The 20,895-nt window shown below is 30.7% G+C and overlaps 2 protein-coding genes across 2 annotated transcripts; both read right to left on the minus strand.

Annotated features, from left to right (window-relative positions):
• Window positions 1–881: 881 nt before the first annotated feature.
• LOC129906295 (uncharacterized) lies at window positions 882–18,397 on the minus strand. The gene is made up of 16 exons (XM_055981994.1): window positions 18,280–18,397; window positions 13,245–13,493; window positions 11,921–12,291; window positions 11,663–11,861; window positions 11,167–11,606; window positions 10,823–11,099; window positions 8,583–8,828; window positions 8,197–8,521; window positions 6,008–6,225; window positions 5,511–5,950; window positions 5,279–5,444; window positions 2,629–2,877; window positions 2,135–2,505; window positions 1,878–2,076; window positions 1,376–1,815; window positions 882–1,305 (listed from the first exon to the last, which is right to left on the minus strand). The coding sequence occupies exons 2-16, from the start codon at window positions 13,488–13,490 to the stop codon at window positions 1,026–1,028; spliced, it is 4,467 nt and encodes a 1,488-aa protein (XP_055837969.1). The 5' UTR covers window positions 13,491–13,493; window positions 18,280–18,397; the 3' UTR covers window positions 882–1,025.
• Window positions 5,026–9,607, minus strand: LOC129907432 (UDP-glycosyltransferase UGT5-like). The gene is made up of 7 exons (XM_055983646.1): window positions 9,481–9,607; window positions 8,583–8,828; window positions 8,200–8,521; window positions 6,264–6,312; window positions 6,008–6,206; window positions 5,511–5,950; window positions 5,026–5,444 (listed from the first exon to the last, which is right to left on the minus strand). The coding sequence occupies exons 2-7, from the start codon at window positions 8,826–8,828 to the stop codon at window positions 5,165–5,167; spliced, it is 1,536 nt and encodes a 511-aa protein (XP_055839621.1). The 5' UTR covers window positions 9,481–9,607; the 3' UTR covers window positions 5,026–5,164.
• Window positions 18,398–20,895: the final 2,498 nt, after the last annotated feature.

The raw sequence follows: 20,895 nt of genomic DNA on the forward strand, positions 1-20,895 counted from the left end.
GAACAAAATAATTAAAATAATTTTTTGAAGACATTTTACTGGCCAGTCATTTCAGACATCTTAGTTCCCACAAGTTAGATAAAACAAAATGGGAATTGGAAAAAACCCAATTTTGACTTGCTACAAAAATCGAGATAACGATCAAATATGACCTAACTATGATTTTAAAAGCTAAAAAAGTGGGTCTCAAAATTCAGTCTATCTCGCTCTGTGTGGTGTCTCTATCTCGAGCTGCAATCCAAACTACTAAAGCGATTTGCTTCAAACCTTTTGCTTAAAAGATTTGATTTTTGTATTAAAAAAATGGAAAAGATTGTTTTTCTCAAAAACGGTTCTAACGATTAAAAAAATACAATCTAAAATTGAAAACAAATTATTTGTATCATTTATTAACGGTACCTCATAGAACTCTCTTCTTGATTTCTGAATTCCTCAACCGATTTCAACAACAAATTGTATTCAAAGATTTTAGTAGTCTCTTAATGTTGAAATTTTGGATTTTGTTTTTGGAAAAGGGACTAATGAATTTTTATGATACTTTGTTTTAATGTGTTAATTAAAATTTCTTTTTTTAAGTCATATTAAATTCATGTACTCATTGTCTCATCATGTTTAACTGCTGGTATGTTCCAAAGTTATTGTTAAGCCTTTCGGGATGCACAGTTTCCAAGACTGTAACTAAATTCTTACCCGTGGCCATTTCTTATTATAAAAGCATTTGAAAAATAAATTTTTATTTTCAGCTTAAAAATTTGTTCCAAAAATTTGAAACTTGGCATAATTTTAGGTTATAGTATTAGCTATTCATTATTATTATGTTTTATGCCTTCAATGCCTCAGTATTAATGCTGATTTTTATTAGTACTTACTTAAACTTTTTTACTTATTATCTTTGTTTTTAAAATACAGTTGTGTCAGTATAAGTGGTAACTCATAAAATTTCAAATATAACTTCATAACAACTCAGCCTCAAAAATTTACGTTTTTTAGTTTATGATTTATAGATTTTGAAAACTCCAATTTTTTTAGCTGGCCTTACTTTTCTTTTGTGGCTGTTTTTTCAAAGAGCAAAACTTGACAAAAATCCAAATCAATGCTAAGGCGGCTGCTAAAATCACAGATCCAAATAATAGGTAAACATCCAAAGAATGATAGACAAAACGGGACATATGTCTTGATACCGATCTGGTCAAAGGAGCTCCTTTGGTTTTGATAACGTGTTCCACCCACCAAACAGCTGTTTCATTAGCAGTTCTGGGACGGTTCCTAAATGTGTATGAAACCTTTTTCGCATTTTTCATGTACCTTAAAAAACATGAAAGAAACAAATAAATTAACCAATAAACAAGGATTAGAGATTCAAAATTAAATTTACTCCTCTTGAAGGACTAAGCGAATCGCTTTTCCCACTGAATCTTCTGTTATGTCTTCATATTTTAAAAGCGTGCCCATTCCTCTATGTACTAAAGCGGCAGCATTGTGGAACTGATCACCAAGAATTGGCGTTGCAACGACTGGCACTCCACAATAAGCTGCTTCTGAACTACCCATCAATCCTGCATGTGACATGAAAACTTTAACATTTGGATGACAAAGTATTTCCCTTTGAGGCAACCACTTCTTAACAAGTACATTCGGTGGTTGAAGTGAAAGCGTATCATTTTCCCACTTCCAAATAACTTTCTGCTTCAAACGTTGCAAAGCCTTTACAATGCTATCTCTTTTGGCAGTTGGCAATGAATCTGCTCTTATCATTGAACCCCAGCTTATCAAGACTACTCCATCGGGAGCATTATCTAAATAATGTTGGATATCCTGGAAAATAAAGGATTTTCATGTAAAATTGGAAATAGTTTTACAATTTTCCCAAAGCTTACAGAATCCAATGGCTTCGCTTTCTGTATATGAATTCCACCGAGTTCGATGACTGATGGCGATAAAGGCTTTGCGCCACTCAAAGAATAGTGTTGGTTAACAAACATCAAAGAAGTCTCCTTGACCAGTTCCTGAGTAGTTGGCATATCATCTCCAAACTTTTTACGAATCATCTCTGTTGCTTCTTTGTGAGAATATTGACTAAATTCAAGAAAACCCGTTAAAATCAAAGAAATCATCATAACTTGAAAGTCCTTACTTGTAAAGAAAGTTAAGAGCATGAAATGACACCCAATTAGCGACACGATGCAAATAGTTCATTTTCTCTGATTGAGCCATAAAGATTGCAGGAATAAATGAGGGTATAATCGGATTCTCGATACGCTCATAATGCCATGGCATTAGTGCACAACTACTCAAGCCAATAACAGGTACTTTAAGAATATGAGCCACACCTATTAAACAATCCGTATTAAATTGTTCCATCATGACCAAATCGTAGTGATTCTTATTTTTTAAAACTTCATCTAAGGCTGGAGAGTTGAGTGTTTGATTGCAGGCAACATTTCCAAAATATTTAAGATGAAAGAATTCGGTGAAATGGCTGTAGAATGGCAGGTTTTCAAAATACTGTGGGAAAAAAACAATTAATAAAGAATTTTCTAAAAATGCTAAGAAATTTATTATCATATAGGTATAGTTTATCACGAAAGTTAGAGCTCTCCATCTAGTATTTATATTGTATTCTCAAACCTCCAAAGTAACAGTGTTTGTTAGCGGATCTACGCCGGTAAGTAGCAAATCCTTGTAGTTAGCTGGTGGATTTTTATCAGGAAAGGGACTGATCACAGTGACTTCATGCCCAGCTTCAGCCAATGCACGCATAATTGGATGGAAGAATTTGAAATGGCTAAGAGCTGGATGTGGAAATAACCCCAGTATGTTATATCCATGTATCTGATTCACGCAAAGCGTGATAAATAGTATTAGCAACTTCATTATCTGTAAACAAAAATTATTAAGTATCTCGTAATATATTTAATATAATTAAATATGCACGTGTAATAATAAAACAAATACCCAACCCATTGATTAGATTGGTATAATGAATAAGAAGTAATCGTTATCAACAGGTTGATAAAATTAGTTAAAGAAATTAGAAATTAAATTTTTTTGGTAATATCAACCTTACTGTCTGGTCTGTCCAAACTGTATTTTAGTTAAGAATTTTAGATAATGTTGAAAACAAGTCCTAGCTCACAGTTTTAAATAAAAAATATACTTCATATCTTAGAGAAAGAGTCTCAGTAAACGTTTATTTATTATTATTATTATTTTTTTTTTTTTAAGAAAATAAAAAAGCATGATGTCAGAATTTTTATAATTTAATCTCATAAAATCCTAGAATCTCCTACAATCTTATCGAATTTCTTGAAATAAGGATCCCAAATGAGTTGAAATCACAAAATGTTTAAAAAAAGTTGACTTTGAGTTGTTAGCCATGATGAGCTCTGAAGATTTTAATTTGTCTGGATTTCGGTCCCCAGAAATTTAATTGTTTGGTTCCCACAGTTTAAGTAATTTTTTTTTTAAATCCGCACCAACATTTCGAAAACAAGAAAAAGTATTGTTTCATTGGTCAAAGTAACCGAACTGTTTCTTATAAAACAAACTTATTTCGATCAGTAACTATCAACTATAAGGGCTATTTTAGGTTAATAAATCGGGGCTTGTTGTTATTTAATATTATTTTCAAATGTGATAAGTATATGACTTTTGTATTTCTGCCTACTTACAATCCCTTTGAAGATGCCTCGTATTTATTGCTTTAGTGGCACCACTACAGCTTAACGTAGTGACGTGAGGTTTTGTTAATGTTACTTGGTTAAATTTCAGAAAGAAACTAAATTCTATTTTATCGAAGCTAAAAAAAGTCAATAAAAAATTTTGGGCTTATAAAAGATTATTAAGCTCTCAATAAAAATGATAAAAATTGGCAAGATAGCTGAAAACCAAAAAAAACCTAGAAAATAAAAATCTTGAAAGAGAATATCTTGATAAAAGAGCCTCTTTTAATAGATAATTCTTATTTCTAACTTTTGTTAGAAAAATTAAAATTAGTTGAAGATTAACAACTTATCAATGCAGATAAATTGAATATAGACAAAAATTTAAACGAGGCAAGAAATTAATAACTACCTACTCCGTAACCAAGAGAATTTTTTTTTTTTTGAAGCGTTAAATAATATATATCTATGTATATTGTTTTTATTGTTTATGTTTATGTTTTGTTTTTTTCTTTTCTTAATTAAGTTGCGTTTTGAACTTAATTTAGTTGAGAAGTTGCGGATCTTATGTTTTTTTTTTTTTATCACGATAGGTGGCCAGCCAAGTTTCTTAGCAGTTTTAGGACTACTAAACGTTGATGCCAAAAATTCCAAGATAGAAAAGTTTTAGAAAATCTCGACTACTTAAGATGAGTATTTCCTATGAAAAAGTGCTTCAAAAATCAATCACAAAAACTGTACTCACTCACTCACTATCTGACATATAATCAATTTTATGGAGCCATTCTCGGTATCTTGTGATTCTTCTGCTTTCTTTTTCATTCATAGAGCTTGTAATTACAGAAATATATAGCTCAAGGGGCACTTTATATGTAAAATTTCGGCTGACTACTTAAAGATGTTACTGACTGTAGAAACATCTTAAACTGTTACTTATACGCCACAGTGACCCTTCAAAGTTTAACTTTGAACGCTTGAATGCCCATCATTGTGTATACCATAATTAGTTGTTTATTTTATCTCTTGTTGCAACAAGAGTTTTGCTTTATAAAGTACATATGATAAAAGTTTCCGAAAGGTTTTCGAGTGCTCAGTTCGAATCCGAAGTCAAAAATTTGTTATCAGCTGGCTTTACTAAATCTCAATAACCGATTTCTTCCTACTTTTTAAGCAATCACTTAGTACCTGTTATACCCAAACTAGAGCTGCTAAAAATAGTTGACGGCAGGTTTGTAATCAGGGAGGCCCAATTAGTAAAAGTCAGTTAAGAAACTTCATACAAAATAAATAAGTTGCAATTTTGTTTACCAGTGTTATTGTTTCTTCTTTTCAATGAATTTTTAATTAATAATTTAGAACTAGCTTAAATATTGTTCTACTTTATTTACTAATATTAATTAACGTTTCGAAATAGATATAACAATGGAACTGATTTATTTTAATAGCCATTCAGATAGTATAAAGCTTGTCAGCCTTATAAGATAACATATTTTTGGTTTTTCTTAACTGGTCTTAGCTTTCTCTTGTTGCTGCTTTTTCCAAGAACAGACTTTAGTAAAAATCCAAATCCATGTTAAAACAGCTGCTAAAATCACAGATCCAAATAAAAAGTAAACATCCAACGAATGATAAACAAAACGTGACATTTGTCTGGATACTGATTTGGTCAAAGGAGCTCCTTTGGTTTTGATAACATGTTCCACCCACCAAACAGCTGTTTCCTTGGCAGTTTTAGGTCGATTTCTGAATTCATAAGAAACCTTTTTCGCATTTTTCATGAATCTATAAAAACATCAAACAAACAAAATAATGAATAAACAATGATTAGATGTTTGAAGTTTAAATTACTGATCTTGAAGAACCAATCGAATCGCTTTTTCCACTGAATCTTCTGTTATGTCTTTATATTTTAAAACTGTGCCCATTCCTCTATGTACGAAAGCGGCTGCATTAAGGAACTGATCGCCATTAATTGGTGTGGCAACGACTGGCACTCCACAATAAGCTGCTTCTGTGCTGCCCATCAAACCTGCATGTGTCATGAAAACCTTAACATTTGGATGACAAAGTATTTCCCTTTGAGGCAGCCACTTCTTAACTAGTACATTCGGTGGTTTATGGGTAAGGGTGTCATTCTCCCATTTCCAAATGACTTTCTGCTTCAAACGTTCCAAACCTTTTAAAATAGCTTCTCGTTTGGCTGTAGGTAAAGAATCAGCTCTAATCATTGAACCCCAGCTTACCAAAACAACTCCTTCGGGTGCGTTATCTAAATAACGTTGGATATCCTAGAAATAGAAGATCTAAGGCTGATAATCAAATGGTTGATTTTCCCAAAACCTTACAGCATACAATGGCTCTGCTTTCTGTATATGAATTCCTCCGAGTTCAATGACTGATGGCGACAAAGGCTTAGCACCGCTTAAAGAATAGTGTTGATTGACAAACATCAAAGAAGTCTCCTTCACTAGTTCCTGAGTAGAAGGTATATCCTGTCCAAACTTCTTTCGAATCAGTTCTGTTGCTTTTTTGTGAGAATATTGACTAAAATGACGTAAATTCACTAGACAATAGCCAATGGGATAATTTAAAAATCTTTACTTGTAAAGAAAATCAAGGGCATGAAATGACACCCAATTAGCCACACGTAGTCCAGTAATTTTAGGTTTTATCTGCGGAAAAATTCCTACTGGGCTGAATTTTGGTATACAGCTTAATGACGGCTTTGTTATGAAGATGTGAAAAATCGACATTGATATCGTGTCCGCGTTAAGAGTTATAGGGGTCAAAAGGTCACAAAAACTGGTTTTTCACGATTTTCAGCAAAACGGTAAGTCTTATCAAAAAATTTTCAATGCAAGAATTGTAGACCAGATTATTATATATAAAAAGTGTCATGACACTTTTTTTCCTAAGACCCACCGTTTCTTAGGTATAACGATTCAAAAAGTTGAAGTTTAGTTGTAATCGTCATAATCCTATTCCTGAAAAAAAAAACTCCAAACTGAAAAGTTCCTGAAATTTCATTATTTTTTTAGCTTGAATTTCGTTCCTCAACTGTTAAGAATATGGGGAAACCAAAAAAAAAATGGAAATTTTCGCCATTTTTCCGATTGGGGCCCTTCTCCCGAAACCATTTCCCTGGGAATTTTTGTTTAGAATATGTCTGAAAATATACAGGGTGTGCAATAGAGAATGGACAACCCTAAAACGGCTTATAGCTACACTTATGATTGTTCTAAAAACAGATAGAAAAAAGTTCTATCGCAACCAGTTCATAAAATATGGACTTTTTTTCGTTCAGTGTATTTTAAATTTTATCATCTTATGTTTTCGTTCACTACAACCACGAATGAATGAATTTTATTTATTTCTTTTTTTTATAATTTTCTACAATAATTGGATGAGTACATAAACACTTTAAAAATTTCATAGCTATTGCACATTTTCGTAAAAAAAATTTTGAAATCTGTTTTTTGATGCAAAATGTAAAAAAAGTATTTTATGAAAAATTTTGAACACCTGTGGTATAAAATAAATCTATAGAAACCTAGGTGGCCAACTTTCTTAAAAATATTCTGGTATAAGGAGAATATTTTTAAGAAAGATGGCCACCTAGGTTTCTATAGATTTATTTTATACCACAGGTGTTTAAAATTTTTCATAAAATACTTTTTTTACATTTTGCATCAAAAAACAGATTTCAAAATTTTTTTTACGAAAATGTGCAATAGCTATGAAATTTTTAAAGTGTTTATGTACTCATCCAATTATTGTAGAAAATTATAAAAAAAAGAAATAAATAAAATTCATTCATTCGTGGTTGTAGTGAACGAAAACATAAGATGATAAAATTTAAAATACACTGAACGAAAAAAAGTCCATATTTTATGAACTGGTTGCGATAGAACTTTTTTCTATCTGTTTTTAGAACAATCATAAGTGTAGCTATAAGCCGTTTTAGGGTTGTCCATTCTCTATTGCACACCCTGTATATTTTCAGACATATTCTAAACAAAAATTCCCAGGGAAATGGTTTCGGGAGAAGGGCCCCAATCGGAAAAATGGCGAAAATTTCCATTTTTTTTTTGGTTTCCCCATATTCTTAACAGTTGAGGAACGAAATTCAAGCTAAAAAAATAATGAAATTTCAGGAACTTTTCAGTTTGGAGTTTTTTTTTTCAGGAATAGGATTATGACGATTACAACTAAACTTCAACTTTTTGAATCGTTATACCTAAGAAACGGTGGGTCTTAGGAAAAAAAGTGTCATGACACTTTTTATATATAATAATCTGGTCTACAATTCTTGCATTGAAAATTTTTTGATAAGACTTACCGTTTTGCTGAAAATCGTGAAAAACCAGTTTTTGTGACCTTTTGACCCCTATAACTCTTAACGCGGACACGATATCAATGTCGATTTTTCACATCTTCATAACAAAGCCGTCATTAAGCTGTATACCAAAATTCAGCCCAGTAGGAATTTTTCCGCAGATTGGGCTTAAAAATGACTAAAATGACTGGGCTACACGATGCATAAAGTCCATTTTTTCTGATTGAGCCATAAATAACGCAGGAATAAACGAAGGTATTATTGGATTCTCGACCCGCTCATAATGCCATGGCATTAGAGCACAACTGCTTAAGCCAATTACTGGGACTTTAAGGATGTGAGCCACAACAATTAAACAATCCGAGCTGAACTGTTCCATCATGACCAAATCATAGTGATTCTTGTTTTTCAGAACTTTATCTATGACTGGAGAGTTAATCGTTCGATTGCAGGCTTCAGTGCCTCTATACTGAAGACTAAATGACTCAGAGAAATGGCTGTAGAATGGTAGGTTTTCAAATTTCTGTGGAAACAAATTTAAACGAAACTAGAAGTACTACATGTAAGACTACATACAGACATACCTCTAAATTAACAGTGTTCGTAAGAGGATCTATGTTAAGTGGTAAATCCTTGTAGTTAGCAGGTGGATTTTTTTCAGGAAAGGCACTAATTACTGTAACTTCATGCCCAGCTTCAGCCAATGCACGCATAATTGGATGGAAGAATTTGAAATGGCTAAAAGCTGGATGTGGAAATATACCAAGTATTTTATATCCATTTGTATGACTTACGCAAAGCGCGATGAATAAAATAAGAAGCTTCATCATCTGAAAAATAAATAAATAAATAATTAAGTAGGTACTTGCAATGTATTTTATTTAATTTACTAAGACTTCCTATAAACACGTGTGATAATACAACAAACTCAATGATAAGATTGATATAGTAAATTTATCGATAAAATTCTTGGCAATATTAATGTAGAAGAACATTAAGCTTTCTTGCCTGCTGCCAGCCTTACTGCCCACTTGTCTAGACTGTATTTAAGTAAAAAAATATTAGATAGTGTTAAAAACAACCGATTGATTCACAAAATATTTCATTAAAGCTTTTAATTATCATTGCAGAGTTGAAAAATCTCACAGGTCGCAAATTCTAATGCAAAACTTATAGAATAAAATAAATTTGCCAAACAAGTCGAAGTCAGAAGTTTAAAAAATGTTATTTTTGTGTATTACGAATTCTGAAGATTTTCTTTAAAATTTAAATAAATGTATTTGATTTTCACGGTTTTATAGTTTTTTTTTATAATTCTGGGAGATTTGTAACGTTTTCGAACATTTTTATTGAATGTTGCTGGACCACGATCTTATTTTGATGAGTATCAACTATAAGGGCTATTTTGAAGACGGAGCTAGTTGTTATTTAATATTGTTTTCAAATGTTATAAGTGAATGATTTTGTTTTCCTGCTACTTACAACCCCTATAAAGATGGCTCGTTGTTATTGTTTTTGTAGAACAGACACAGCCACTACTAAACGTAGTGAAGTAGTTTGCTTAACGCTGCGTGAGCTTTTTGTTAATGTTACTTGATTTGATTTCAACAAGGAACTGAAAAGTTAAAGAAATCACTATAAAGTTTTATTTAATTCAAAAAAGATAACAACCCCTCAATAAATAATAAAAAAAAAAAAAAAAATAGCGTAGAGCGTAGATTACCGAGATATCTTAATAGTAAATAATCTATTAAATAGAAATCTCCCGAAAAAGAAAGAATAATCTCGCACAATATTGAACGTAGAAATTGTTGTTAACAAAATTAAAATTAGAAAAACAACGTATGTAGCTATCTTTAATGAATCAATTAATGTAAATTGTCTAGTAACAGAAATAAATATTTGTGACGAAACTAAAATAAGACATGAAGATGGTGCCGTGGCCAGATAAAAAAACGTGGGAAGCGCCAGAGACGTACGTTTAACTGCTGAGAGCCCCGGGCAGCACTAAATTTGGGGCCGTATTTCTACTTAATTTGTAAAATTTACGCTGTCGATTACAAAATGTTGATAGTCAGAAAATGCTCCACAGATGTCAAGTGGTTCTATGTTTTCATTGAAAAATTAAATTTTTGTTCTCAACCAGCAATTTTTTTTTTTTGTTAAATAATGTCACACATACGCCACAGTGACCCCTTGTCGTATTAAACTTAAAAAAAATAAAAAATTATACAGTATGGCTTTGTTCAATGATAAAACATATTCAACCCTATCGAGGTATCCGTTCGGAGAATTTGTTTTTCCGATTTGTTCGAAATCGAACCGAAGAAACATTGCGCCCAGTAACGCATTGCGATTAAGTGTGTTCAGCAAAATCTTTTTGACAGTTGTGCCTTAAATTTCATTGGAAATTCTCCGACATAAAATAGTTGCGGAATATTTAAAAAAAAGTGGAAGTTCACAGGAAAAAAATATAAATTTCTAAATATAATTTTTATTTTTTGGTGCAGATTAATACAAAACAGCGACAAAGGCTCAGCAAGAGAGATTGGTTGAAATTATAACTGAAACTGTGCATTTTTTTAAGGAAACAAAACAACACAAATACTTCTGCCACTGGCATTTATTGGGTCAGAAAATAAAATATATATAGAACTAGCATAAATATTGTCCTCCTTAATTTATTAATAATAATTAACAATTCAAAATATTACAATGGAACAGATTTAACTTTATAGATAGAATAAAGCATATCAGCCTTATAAGTTAACATATTTTTGGTCAAGTAAGTTTAAGTTTTTGTTTTGTTTTTTTTTTTTTCTTAACTGGTCTTAGCTTTTTCTTGTTGCTGTCTTTTCCAAGAGCAGATTTTAGTGAAAATCCAAATCCATGCTAAGACTGCTGCTAAAATCACAGATCCAAATAATAAGTAAACATCCAATGAATGATAGACAAAACGGGACATGTGTCTTGATACTGATTTGGTCAAAGGAGCTCCTTTGGTTTTGATAACGTGTTCTACCCACCAAACAGCTGTTTCCTTAGCAGTTCTGGGGCGGTTTCTAAATGCATATGAAACCTTCTTTGCATTTTCCATGAATCTGTAAAAAAGTACAGAAAAATATAGATATTTTAACAGCTTTAAATTTCCAAACTGAGCATACTTACTGCTTTTCAAGGACCAACCGAACTGCTTTAACAACTGTAGCTTCTGTTATGTCTTCATATTTCAAAAGTGTGCCCATTCCTCTATGTACCAAGGCGGCAGCATTAAGAAATTGGTCACCATACATTGGTGTTGCAACAACAGGAACTCCGCAATAAGCAGCTTCTGTGCTGCCCATCAAACCTGCATGTGTCATGAAAACCTTAACATTTGGATGACAGAGAATTTCCCTTTGAGGCAACCATTTCATAACATGAACATTCGGTGGCTGATGAGTAAGTGTGTCGTTTTCCCATTTCCAAATGACTTTCTGCTTCAACCGTTGCAAAGCCTTGACAATCCCATCTCGTTTGGCAGTTGGCAAGGAATCTGCCCGTATCATTGAACCCCAGCTTATCAAAACAACTCCATCGGGAGCATTATCTAGATAACGTTGGATATCCTGAAAATAAAGGGTTTAACTCCAGAATTAGAAATAGTTGATTGCTTTAAACTTACAGCATCCAATGGCTTCGCTTTTTGTATATGAACTCCACCAAGTTCGATGACTGATGGTGACAAAGGCTTAGCACCGCTCAAAGAATAGTGTTGATTTACGAAAATCAAAGAAGTTTCCTGAACTAGCTCTTGAGTAGATGGCATATCATGTCCGAACTTTCTACGAATTAAATCTGTTGCAACTTTGTGGGAATAATGACTAAATGCAAAAGTTTTATTTAAAATCGGCTCAATAAGTAATTTGAAAATATAATTTACTTGTAAAGAAAGTTCATTGCATGAAATGTAAACCAATTAGAAACACGATGCATAAAGTCCATTTTCTCGGATTGACCCATGAACAAGGCAGGAATATACGATGGTATGATTGGATTTCCGACTCGCTCATAATGCCATGGCATTAGAGCACAACTACTCAAGCCAATAACAGGTGCTTTAAGGATATGTGCAACACCCATTAAGCAATCGGAGTTGAATTGTTCCATAATGACTACATCATAGCGTGTCCTATGTTTGAGAACTTGAGCTAAAGCTGGAGACTTGATTGTGTGATTGCAGGCATCTTTGCCCCATTCGTAAAGTAAAAAGAATTCAAGAAAGTGGCTGTAGAATGGTCTGTTTTCAAAGAACTGTGGATATATAAAAAAATTGATTTTGAAAAATGATTTAGGAAATTATTTATAAGATAATAATTTTAGGAAACACGAATGTTATTATATAATTTTAATACAAATTTTATCTTATAATCCATAAACTTGATGTTTAATTTTTTTTTGAAAACCAAAGGTCGTGAAACTGCAACGTAAGATAAATAAGATGAAGAGATAATTCATACTTAACAAATACTCGTAATTATATCTACATAAATTGATTTAAAAAACAATAAAATTAATTCCGAAATTTATTTTAATTTGACTCTTATTATTAGTTAATATTTAAAAAAATATACTCTCATAAATTTGATACCTTCGCCAAATGAAATTCTAAAACAAACAAAAAAACACGTGTGCTCTTATTTTTATCTCCAGAATTCGGTCTCGTTTGTTGTGTTTTACCACAAAGCAGACAGAAAAAAAAACGTTAAATTAATCTCAAGTTACAAGGTATACCCTTGTTTTTTTTAATAAGTAAAAAAAAAAAAAAAAAAAAAAAAAAAAAAAAAAAAAAAAAAAAAAAAAAAAAAAAAAAATGTTTTTCTTTGTCCTTTATCTTTTTCTTTTCCATTTTGTTAATTTCATTTAAATTTTCTTCTCTTTGTCCACCCCACACAAAGTATTATTTTTTTAATAAAGTGGCATCATCTCAATTATTTTTAATATAAAAGATGTCACTAACTATTCTCATTATTATGTTAAAAATTTTATTAATGAAATTGTTAAGATACTTTTAAGTGAGAATAAAGAAAAAATTGAATTGAATTGAATATTCCCATACCTTCATTATAATGGTTAGAATTATAAAATAAAACCTGTTCAGGTAGGTTGCAAATACAAGTTTGATGAACTTTTCAAAGAAGATTGCACTTCTTGCTTTACTGCAAAATTATAATACAAGTAAAAATACACATAAAAACAGTACATGCCTTTAAATTCACAGTGTTTGTGAGAGGATCTACACCGGTTAATACCAAATCCTTGTAGTGAGCTGGTGGACTTTTATCAGGAAAGTGACTGATCACTGTGACATCATGGCCAGCTTCAGCCAATGCTCGCATAATAGGATGAAAGAAGTGGAAGTGGCTTATACCTGGATGTGGAAATAGGCCCAGTATGTTATAGCCATTTATTTGACTCACACAAAGTGCGATGAGTAGTATAAGAAGCTTCATTATCTGGAAAAAAAATATATGTATAGTAAAACTTTAAGTAGTGTAAGCACGTGTGATACTAAAACAAACAAATGATAAAAATCGAGTGGTTTAGAAATGCATTTGAATCGATATATTCAGAGTAGATTTTGTAGTGAATTTGTTGTATGAGTTGTTATCAAGAAGTGGATGATTAAGAGTATGCGACATTTTTAAATGATCAAGTTCAAGGTTTTAAATTTGAATTTTTTGTATCTTTTTTCAATGGAGTTAGCAGTTTTTCACTCTAAGCCTGATTTGTTAAGCACACAGCTTTTTTTATCTGGCACTTACAGCCCCTACAGCAAAGCCTTTTACGATTTAATTTTTTCTTAAATAATGTAAGTGAACGAAAAAAAAAAAAAAATAAAATGATGTTACTTGATTAGATATAAGTTAGGTACTGAAGTCTCAAGAAGAAAGTCGACACAAAATTTTAATTTTTATCAAGGTTAAAAAATAACCCACTTCTATATTCTAAAACACGCTTCTATGTATATTCTCAAATACGCTTCATACGAGTCTATCCTAGACAGCGGATAAATAAATAAAAACAAAATTATTATACATATTTCTTCTATATATTTAGATGTTTATATTTTTATTGTGTCACATTTGACAAAAATTCAAAAAAATAGAGAAATGTAAATAAACGTTGTGTATCTATTTTTGTTTTTATTGTTATGATATTGACATTATTCGTGAAGTTTGGAGCAGCTATTTGTTTTTTTTTTTGTGACAAAACTCAGGTGTAGATAAAAATATATAAAAAATGAACAAATATCTAATAAAGAAAAAAAAAAATAAAACTACCTACATATATATCAAGCTTTTGCATTTTTGATGATTACTAGGGCCAAATGTTAATCTTCATTGTTTTCTTACGATTTTTAAATACATTCACAAGCAAATGTTAAAAGATTTTAATTGCAGTTCATGCAGTTGAGATGCGTTTAAGTTTATGGTATCATACTTACACTTAAAATATATTTCTTTTAATAAATTAATTAATTTTAAGTAATTGTTTGATATTTTGTTAAACAATATTTATCCTGTTTTCAATAAGGCACATCGTTTTGAGCTCACTTTAACCTATACAACTAAGTTTACACTAAGACAACTTATTAGAAAAGTTAAAGAAAAATCAAGAAAATCGTACCAAAAATATTTTAACTCGGGTTCTATATTCTTAAACGGTCAATACTTGGTTGGGAATCCTTTTTGCTTCTGTACATCCACATGTGCTTTGCACAGCCTCTAGACCAGTGCCAATAATTTTTGAAAATAAAAAAATTATTAGCAGCATATGGGTGGTGGGAAAATTTAGGATAAATGGTATATGAAAGGGAAAAAATAAATTGCCCACAAAAAAATTGGGGGAAAGGGGGTGGGTGGGCGAAAAAGTGGGGTGGGTGTCAAAAATCATGGTTTTTTACGATTCCTGTCAAAATTAGACGTCCTATCGAAAAAAATCAAATGCAAAAGTTGTAGGTAGTATAAATGTCTACAACATTTACTCAAACAATTTTTTTCTATAACCTCAAAAACATTGAAAAAAATGCAAAAATACGATTTTTTTATTTTTATCTTTTACAAAAATAGTTGGATTTTAACAAAAATTGGTTAAAAATTACTTTGTTATGTTTTCTATCTATAAAAAAATGTTTTTTGAGCAAAAAGTTAATTCTTGGATTTTTGACGAATTTAATTTGAAAAAATAGCCTATTTTTCAATCAAAAAAGTTACCGAAAAAATTTTTGATTTTTGAAAAGTTTGGAATGCAATTATTTAGCTTAAAACCGTTTTTTTTAAGATTGTGTGGAAAAAGTATACTTTTATTATAGAAAATACTGAGAAAAATTGAAAAAAAAAACAAAAAAAAACGATTTTTAAGATTGATTTTTCCGTAAATTACAGTAATATTGGCGAGAAATAATTTTCCATAGAAACCAAATTATACTTTTCTAATGACCTTTGACCTTCTTAATTTGAATCTAGAATTAGAATAGCTCTAACGTGAAAAGTTTTTGAGATATTGAATTTTGAACGTCCAAAACACTATTTTTGTGATGTTTTGGCATGGTAATATCTCAAAAAAATGATGTGATAGAATTTTTCTGACTTCGGATTCGAGCTCAGCGCACAAAAAACCATTAAAAAAATATACTTTGATTTCTATAAAAAAACTTTTTGACTAGTAAAATCGAACAGGGCAGAAAACATCGAATGCCTTAAAAAAAAAACCATGATTTTTGACACCCACCCCACTTTTTCGCCCACCCACCCCCTTTCCCCTGCTAATAATTTGTTCAACTTTTGCCTTCTGAAAACCGGATTGGCACTGGCCTACTCCATGAAGTCTATCTGTCTATCTCTTCACAACAATCAAACACTAAACTTTTTTCACTCTTTCGAACAAAATGTCCAAATTTGAAATTTTTCGCATGATGATCTTCATTTTTTACGCTATACCAGAGATGTTCAATAAGGTTTAGGTCGGGACTTGACGATAGCCAGTCAAGAACTTGCTTTTCAAAAAACTGTTCTCTAAGTTTCGCGGTCATTATCTTACTGAAATGACAAGAATAGTTTAATTGGCCCACGATAGGATTAGATACGATAGTCAGAATCCCAACGTATTTTTATTAGTGTAGGTTACACTCAAAACGATGAAGCAGTCTAACGTGATTCTAAGAAAAACATCTACAGGGGAAATGCATTTAAGGCAGGGCTGTATTTAGGCATGAAGTGGCGGCCCGTGGGCAAACAAAAAGTGGAGACCACCCAATAAATATAATGGGTACCTAATTATTCAGCAAATAAAATGAAAATTTTTTGGTCCTTTTAACAAAATCATATTTGCGTAAGGGACGAGATGGTTACCTTTTACTCCGACTGACCTAGGTTCATATCCCATTGAAAGTTGAGGCTGTTTTTTTTTTTTTGTTTACATACAAATTTATTTAATTTGTTAAACAAATCAATTTGTTAAACAATAAAAATCATTGTAAAAAACGTAAAGTTCTCTCGTTGCCTGGCAAATTGTGAATCAGGCATAATCAACTCAAAATATGATTAATAATAAAAAAAGAACAATTAATTTTTGATGAAAGTTAAAAAATATATTACACTGGTTAACAAGGCTTCTGTTGCCGAAACAAAAATATAATTTTCTGAAGGTTTTCGGTGTGTTGAATTCGAATCCGAAGTCAGAAAAAATTGATCAGCTCCCGTTTTTGAAATATTACCGTTAGAAAATGCAAAAAAACGTTTTTTTGACTACTTCGGACCTTATTCTTTAATATAAAAAAAAATGTTAGACGATATTTAGTAACGGTTTCTATAGAAACTATTTTCCGTCTTTCAAGAACTTTTCAAATCTTTCCGATATCTTTGTTATTGCCCGAGATATCTTAAAATGAAGTAAGTGGCTTTGGCTTCATATATCATAAAGGAGATAATGACGTTATAAAATTTATGAAATATGCAAACAACTAAGGATATCTCGAGAAGTAAAAAAGATATCGGAAAGATTTAAACAGATTTAAAAAGGTGGAAAATAGTTATTATAAAAACCGTTACTAAATATGCTCAAACAATTTAACTTATATAAAAGAATAAGGCCCGAAGTATTGCATTTTCTAACGGTAATATTTCAAAAACAGGAGCTGATTAATTTTTTCTGACTACGGATTCGAGTTCAGCACACCGAAAACCTTCAGAAAAGTAATTTTTTGTTCCGGCAACAAAATAAAAGTTTAATTTTGTTAACCAGTGTTCTTTATTATCAAAAGAATGTACGAGTTTCATTTCTATATTATATTTTTTTAAAGTGTTTGATACTAATTCACAAAATGGATAATACCTTTTAGCTTGTCTTAATTGTGAATCTTCAATATTACGTGCCGATGTGATAATTGTATGACAATAAACTTGACCGTGTTAATATTAATTATCACTTAATTAGAACAATTAAAAATAATTCAAGTTCGTAAGTGACAATAAGTGGCGATAAACTTTAATTAAAAGATACAAATAGGTGTTAAAAATATACCATTTTATTTCAATCTTTAAATTTATTTTCGATTCATCACTCAATCAGGTTCATTAACATTATTTGACACAAATGAAAATTCATTCAAACAAATAGTCGATACAAGCAAACAAAAAAATATAACCTTGAAAATCGCGCCAAATATTTGGTGTAGTTCAATGTGTTGCCGGTAAATACTAACAATTAAAAAATTGCACACTTGCTCGAATAAATGAATCAATTGGATGATGCACGTACATACACACTTTAAATGCAAGAAGCAAGATGCAACATACTAAAATTGAACATCAAAGGAATTGCAACAAAGTTGATTGCCCATAAAAATTACGTTATCTCTGATAGCAAGGTTTGACAATCTTACGAACAATAGTTTGATTGATAAAAACAAAATATTATCAAACATTAAAACACATACATAGTTCTAAATTTTAGAGTAATTATGCATTTAAGGTCAGCTTGTTGGCTTCTTGTGATAAAATTTCACGTCTAATTATCAATTTATTCTTACTTTTGATTTAGAAATTACATAAAATTTAGGTTGTGTAACAACTTTTAAAAAATTGATACACTTTTTTTTTAAAGAAAAATCTTTTATTCTTTTGTAATCATATCAAGATCAACACATTCTTTAATGATGCAAATTAAATTTTGATTTTTACTCGGAATAAGTGACATATACTTGTATTTTCAAATAAATAGAAAAAAAAAATTCTTTACCGTCTATAGTTTCGCTTGGTGCATCCAAGCACTTTCCCCACGAATTATTAACTAAAAACTAAAAAGATAGACTGCGGTCTTTTTTTGATTTGCAGAGCAAGCGAAAGTATGATTCTCTGAATGAAGAATCTTAAAACAACAACAACAAACAAAATAGGAAAATAAACAAAATAAAAACCACAAACGAATCGGCTAAATCAAAAGAGATTAAAGATAAAGAGACTAAAAAAGTATTGAAATTGAAATGTTTCCATGATGCCGCATGTCTCTTAAATCTCTTATATTTGTTTTTAGTACATCAACAAAACACCACATGTAATTTGCTCTCTTAAAAATGTTTGTATTTGATTTAGTAATGATCGATACGATAAGATTTTTAGATAATTTCGGCGTGTTCATTCAAGACAACTATTCTGTTAGTCAAACATTCCTTAAAAATAAAAGTACTATTTGAATTTGTTAACACAGTTTTTTTCCAAGTAATTTTTGTTTATAGTGAGAAATAATCAGACCTGTCGACAGTTTCCCTAGAAAAATTTCTCTAGTTTCAAAAAGTAATATTGGCAATACTTTTTGAATGGAATAACTTCCAAGACAAAATGTCTCCTTTAAAAATCCCTATCCTTTCCCGTCTTTGTTTTATTTTTTTGTTAGGCAACAGATCTTAAGAAGTAATAACACTGTTCTAGTAAAAAAAACTGACAGATGGCGCTCATATCTACTTAACATAATTTGCTGAACACAATGACGTCCTTAGTTTTTCAAAGTTGACTCAGTTATGAAAGATTTCTGTTTTAATCCAGAAATCAACGAAAAGATCCATCATATATACATACATATAGTATTTATTAGTTTATATTGACATTTATAGATAAAATAAATGTTGTTTTAGTAGAATAACAATTTTGTAGAAGATATTCCATCAATAAAATTAATATTTTGAAACTTTTAAACATAGTTTTTTGATAAAAAAAAACTATTACTTCATATTTGCTCCGATTTTCTTCAAATTTTATTACTCCAGTTTTATATCTAATGCCTCAATAAAATGATACTATTTTAAAGTTACTTCCTACAAAAAAGTATCAAAATTTCATATAATCTATATCAATTTTTAATCCAAAAACTTTTTAATTTTATTTTAAGGGGTTAGGCCACTGAAAATTATCTGAGCAAACTTTAAAAAACTAAGGACGCCATCGTGTTCAGCATACTTGATATCTTTAGTTGATAGAAGCGCCATCTATCGGCAAAAAATAGTTGCATTTTCAAGCACAGTGTAATTTAAGTGTTTTTCTTTAAAAATATTTATTTTCTAAATAAATATTTATTTAAAAAAAAATGGAAAGTTTGGTTGACATGATGAAGAAAAATCTAAAAAACTATTAAATGGCTGTGATCTATTTCTCTTGTGCTGATGTGTACATGTTTATCCAAATTGTCTTCAAATATATTCAAGACATCCATGACCACTTCTAAATACGAAGACTGAGTTAGACCCACGTAATAGTGGTTTCCGTACTCCAAACTTCTTGGTAAACTTTAGAATGGGTGGAATACTAAAAGATTTTTTTGATTCTGGAAATGAACTTGCCAGAATGTCCAACAAGCAAAGAAACGTTCAATTATTTGTAGGATAATATTTTTTCAATCGAAACAAAGAGGTATTGAGAAATAGTCCTTAAAGAAATTTTTGCTTTTCTTCACGCACTTTTTCATCGTCATCAGCTTATAAAATCATTGTTTTTCTTCTTAATCTGTGCACCAAATAAAATTAGATTTTTGTTAAGTTGGTTGTTTTTCTTTACCTAAAACGAAATTCAGATGGAAATTCACGATGCACGGGTCGTTTGAACGCGACACTACTCGAAGTGTCTTGCGCTCCAAATTTTTTGGTGCAGAAATGTTCCTTGGGGTGTAAATAGTAAGAAAAAAGCTTTTTTAAAATCTTCTATCGAGCTATTCGTTTTTTGCGAGCTTAATTAGTTATGAAAAAACGTACTTTCACTCACGTTTTTGTTAATAACTCTGTTAATAATAATAATAAAAACTCAAATAATGGCTCTATTTTTAGAAGAAATATGACTCTTTTTAACAGCGTTTCAATCAAATTGGTGTCATTTTTAGATCTTCAGATATTTTTCTGTCCTATTCGATTTCACTAATCAAAAAGTTTTTTTTTTATAGAAGTCAAGGTATACTTTTCTAATGGTTTTTTTTCATTTCAAAAATTACTTCCAAATGCATCCAATGAGACATCAAAAAGAAGTTCTCTTCAAGCTCTATTTATTACTGAAAAGCAAAAAATTTTTGTGTGCTTGGTTGCTTAGTTATTTCCAAATCGAAATATTTTTTTTTTCTTACCTTCGGAGGCAAATAACTCGTAGCCAAAGTCTCCGGAAAAGTATTGAAGTTCACAGCGAACAGGCACACAAAATTTAAATTTATGTTTTTCGGATTTTCGAAAAATATGCAAAAGGGGATCTATCTAAAAGAAACAGATGTACATACCGAGAACAAAGGTGGTTCAAGCATTTATAGTTTTAGTAATAAGATTAGTAATAAATAACGTGGAGTTTACCGTTTAGATAAAATCAAATAAATTTGGAAAACTCT

The sequence above is a fragment of the Episyrphus balteatus genome, chromosome 1 (genome assembly GCF_945859705.1).
Source record: "Episyrphus balteatus chromosome 1, idEpiBalt1.1, whole genome shotgun sequence".
NCBI lineage: Eukaryota > Metazoa > Arthropoda > Insecta > Diptera > Syrphidae > Episyrphus > Episyrphus balteatus.

Excerpts from the sequence above, each read along its gene's own strand:
- LOC129906295 (XM_055981994.1), bottom strand. The coding sequence starts at position 13,490 with ATGAAGCTTCTTATACTACTCATCGCACTTTGTGTGAGTCAAATAAAT. Across the intron at positions 5,951-6,007 it reads AAGCAGAGCCATTGTATGCT|GATATCCAACGTTATTTAGA; the intron begins GTAAGGTTTTGG and ends TTCTATTTCTAG. Across the intron at positions 2,506-2,628 it reads CAAACACTGTTACTTTGGAG|TATTTTGAAAACCTGCCATT; the intron begins GTTTGAGAATAC and ends TTTTTCCCACAG.
- LOC129907432 (XM_055983646.1), bottom strand. The coding sequence starts at position 8,828 with ATGATGAAGCTTCTTATTTTATTCATCGCGCTTTGCGTAAGTCATACA. Across the intron at positions 6,207-6,263 it reads GCCCTTGATTTTCTTTACAA|TCAATATTCTCACAAAAAAG; the intron begins GTAAAGATTTTT and ends ACGTCATTTTAG. Across the intron at positions 5,445-5,510 it reads CGATTGGTTCTTCAAGATCA|ATTCATGAAAAATGCGAAAA; the intron begins GTAATTTAAACT and ends ATGTTTTTATAG.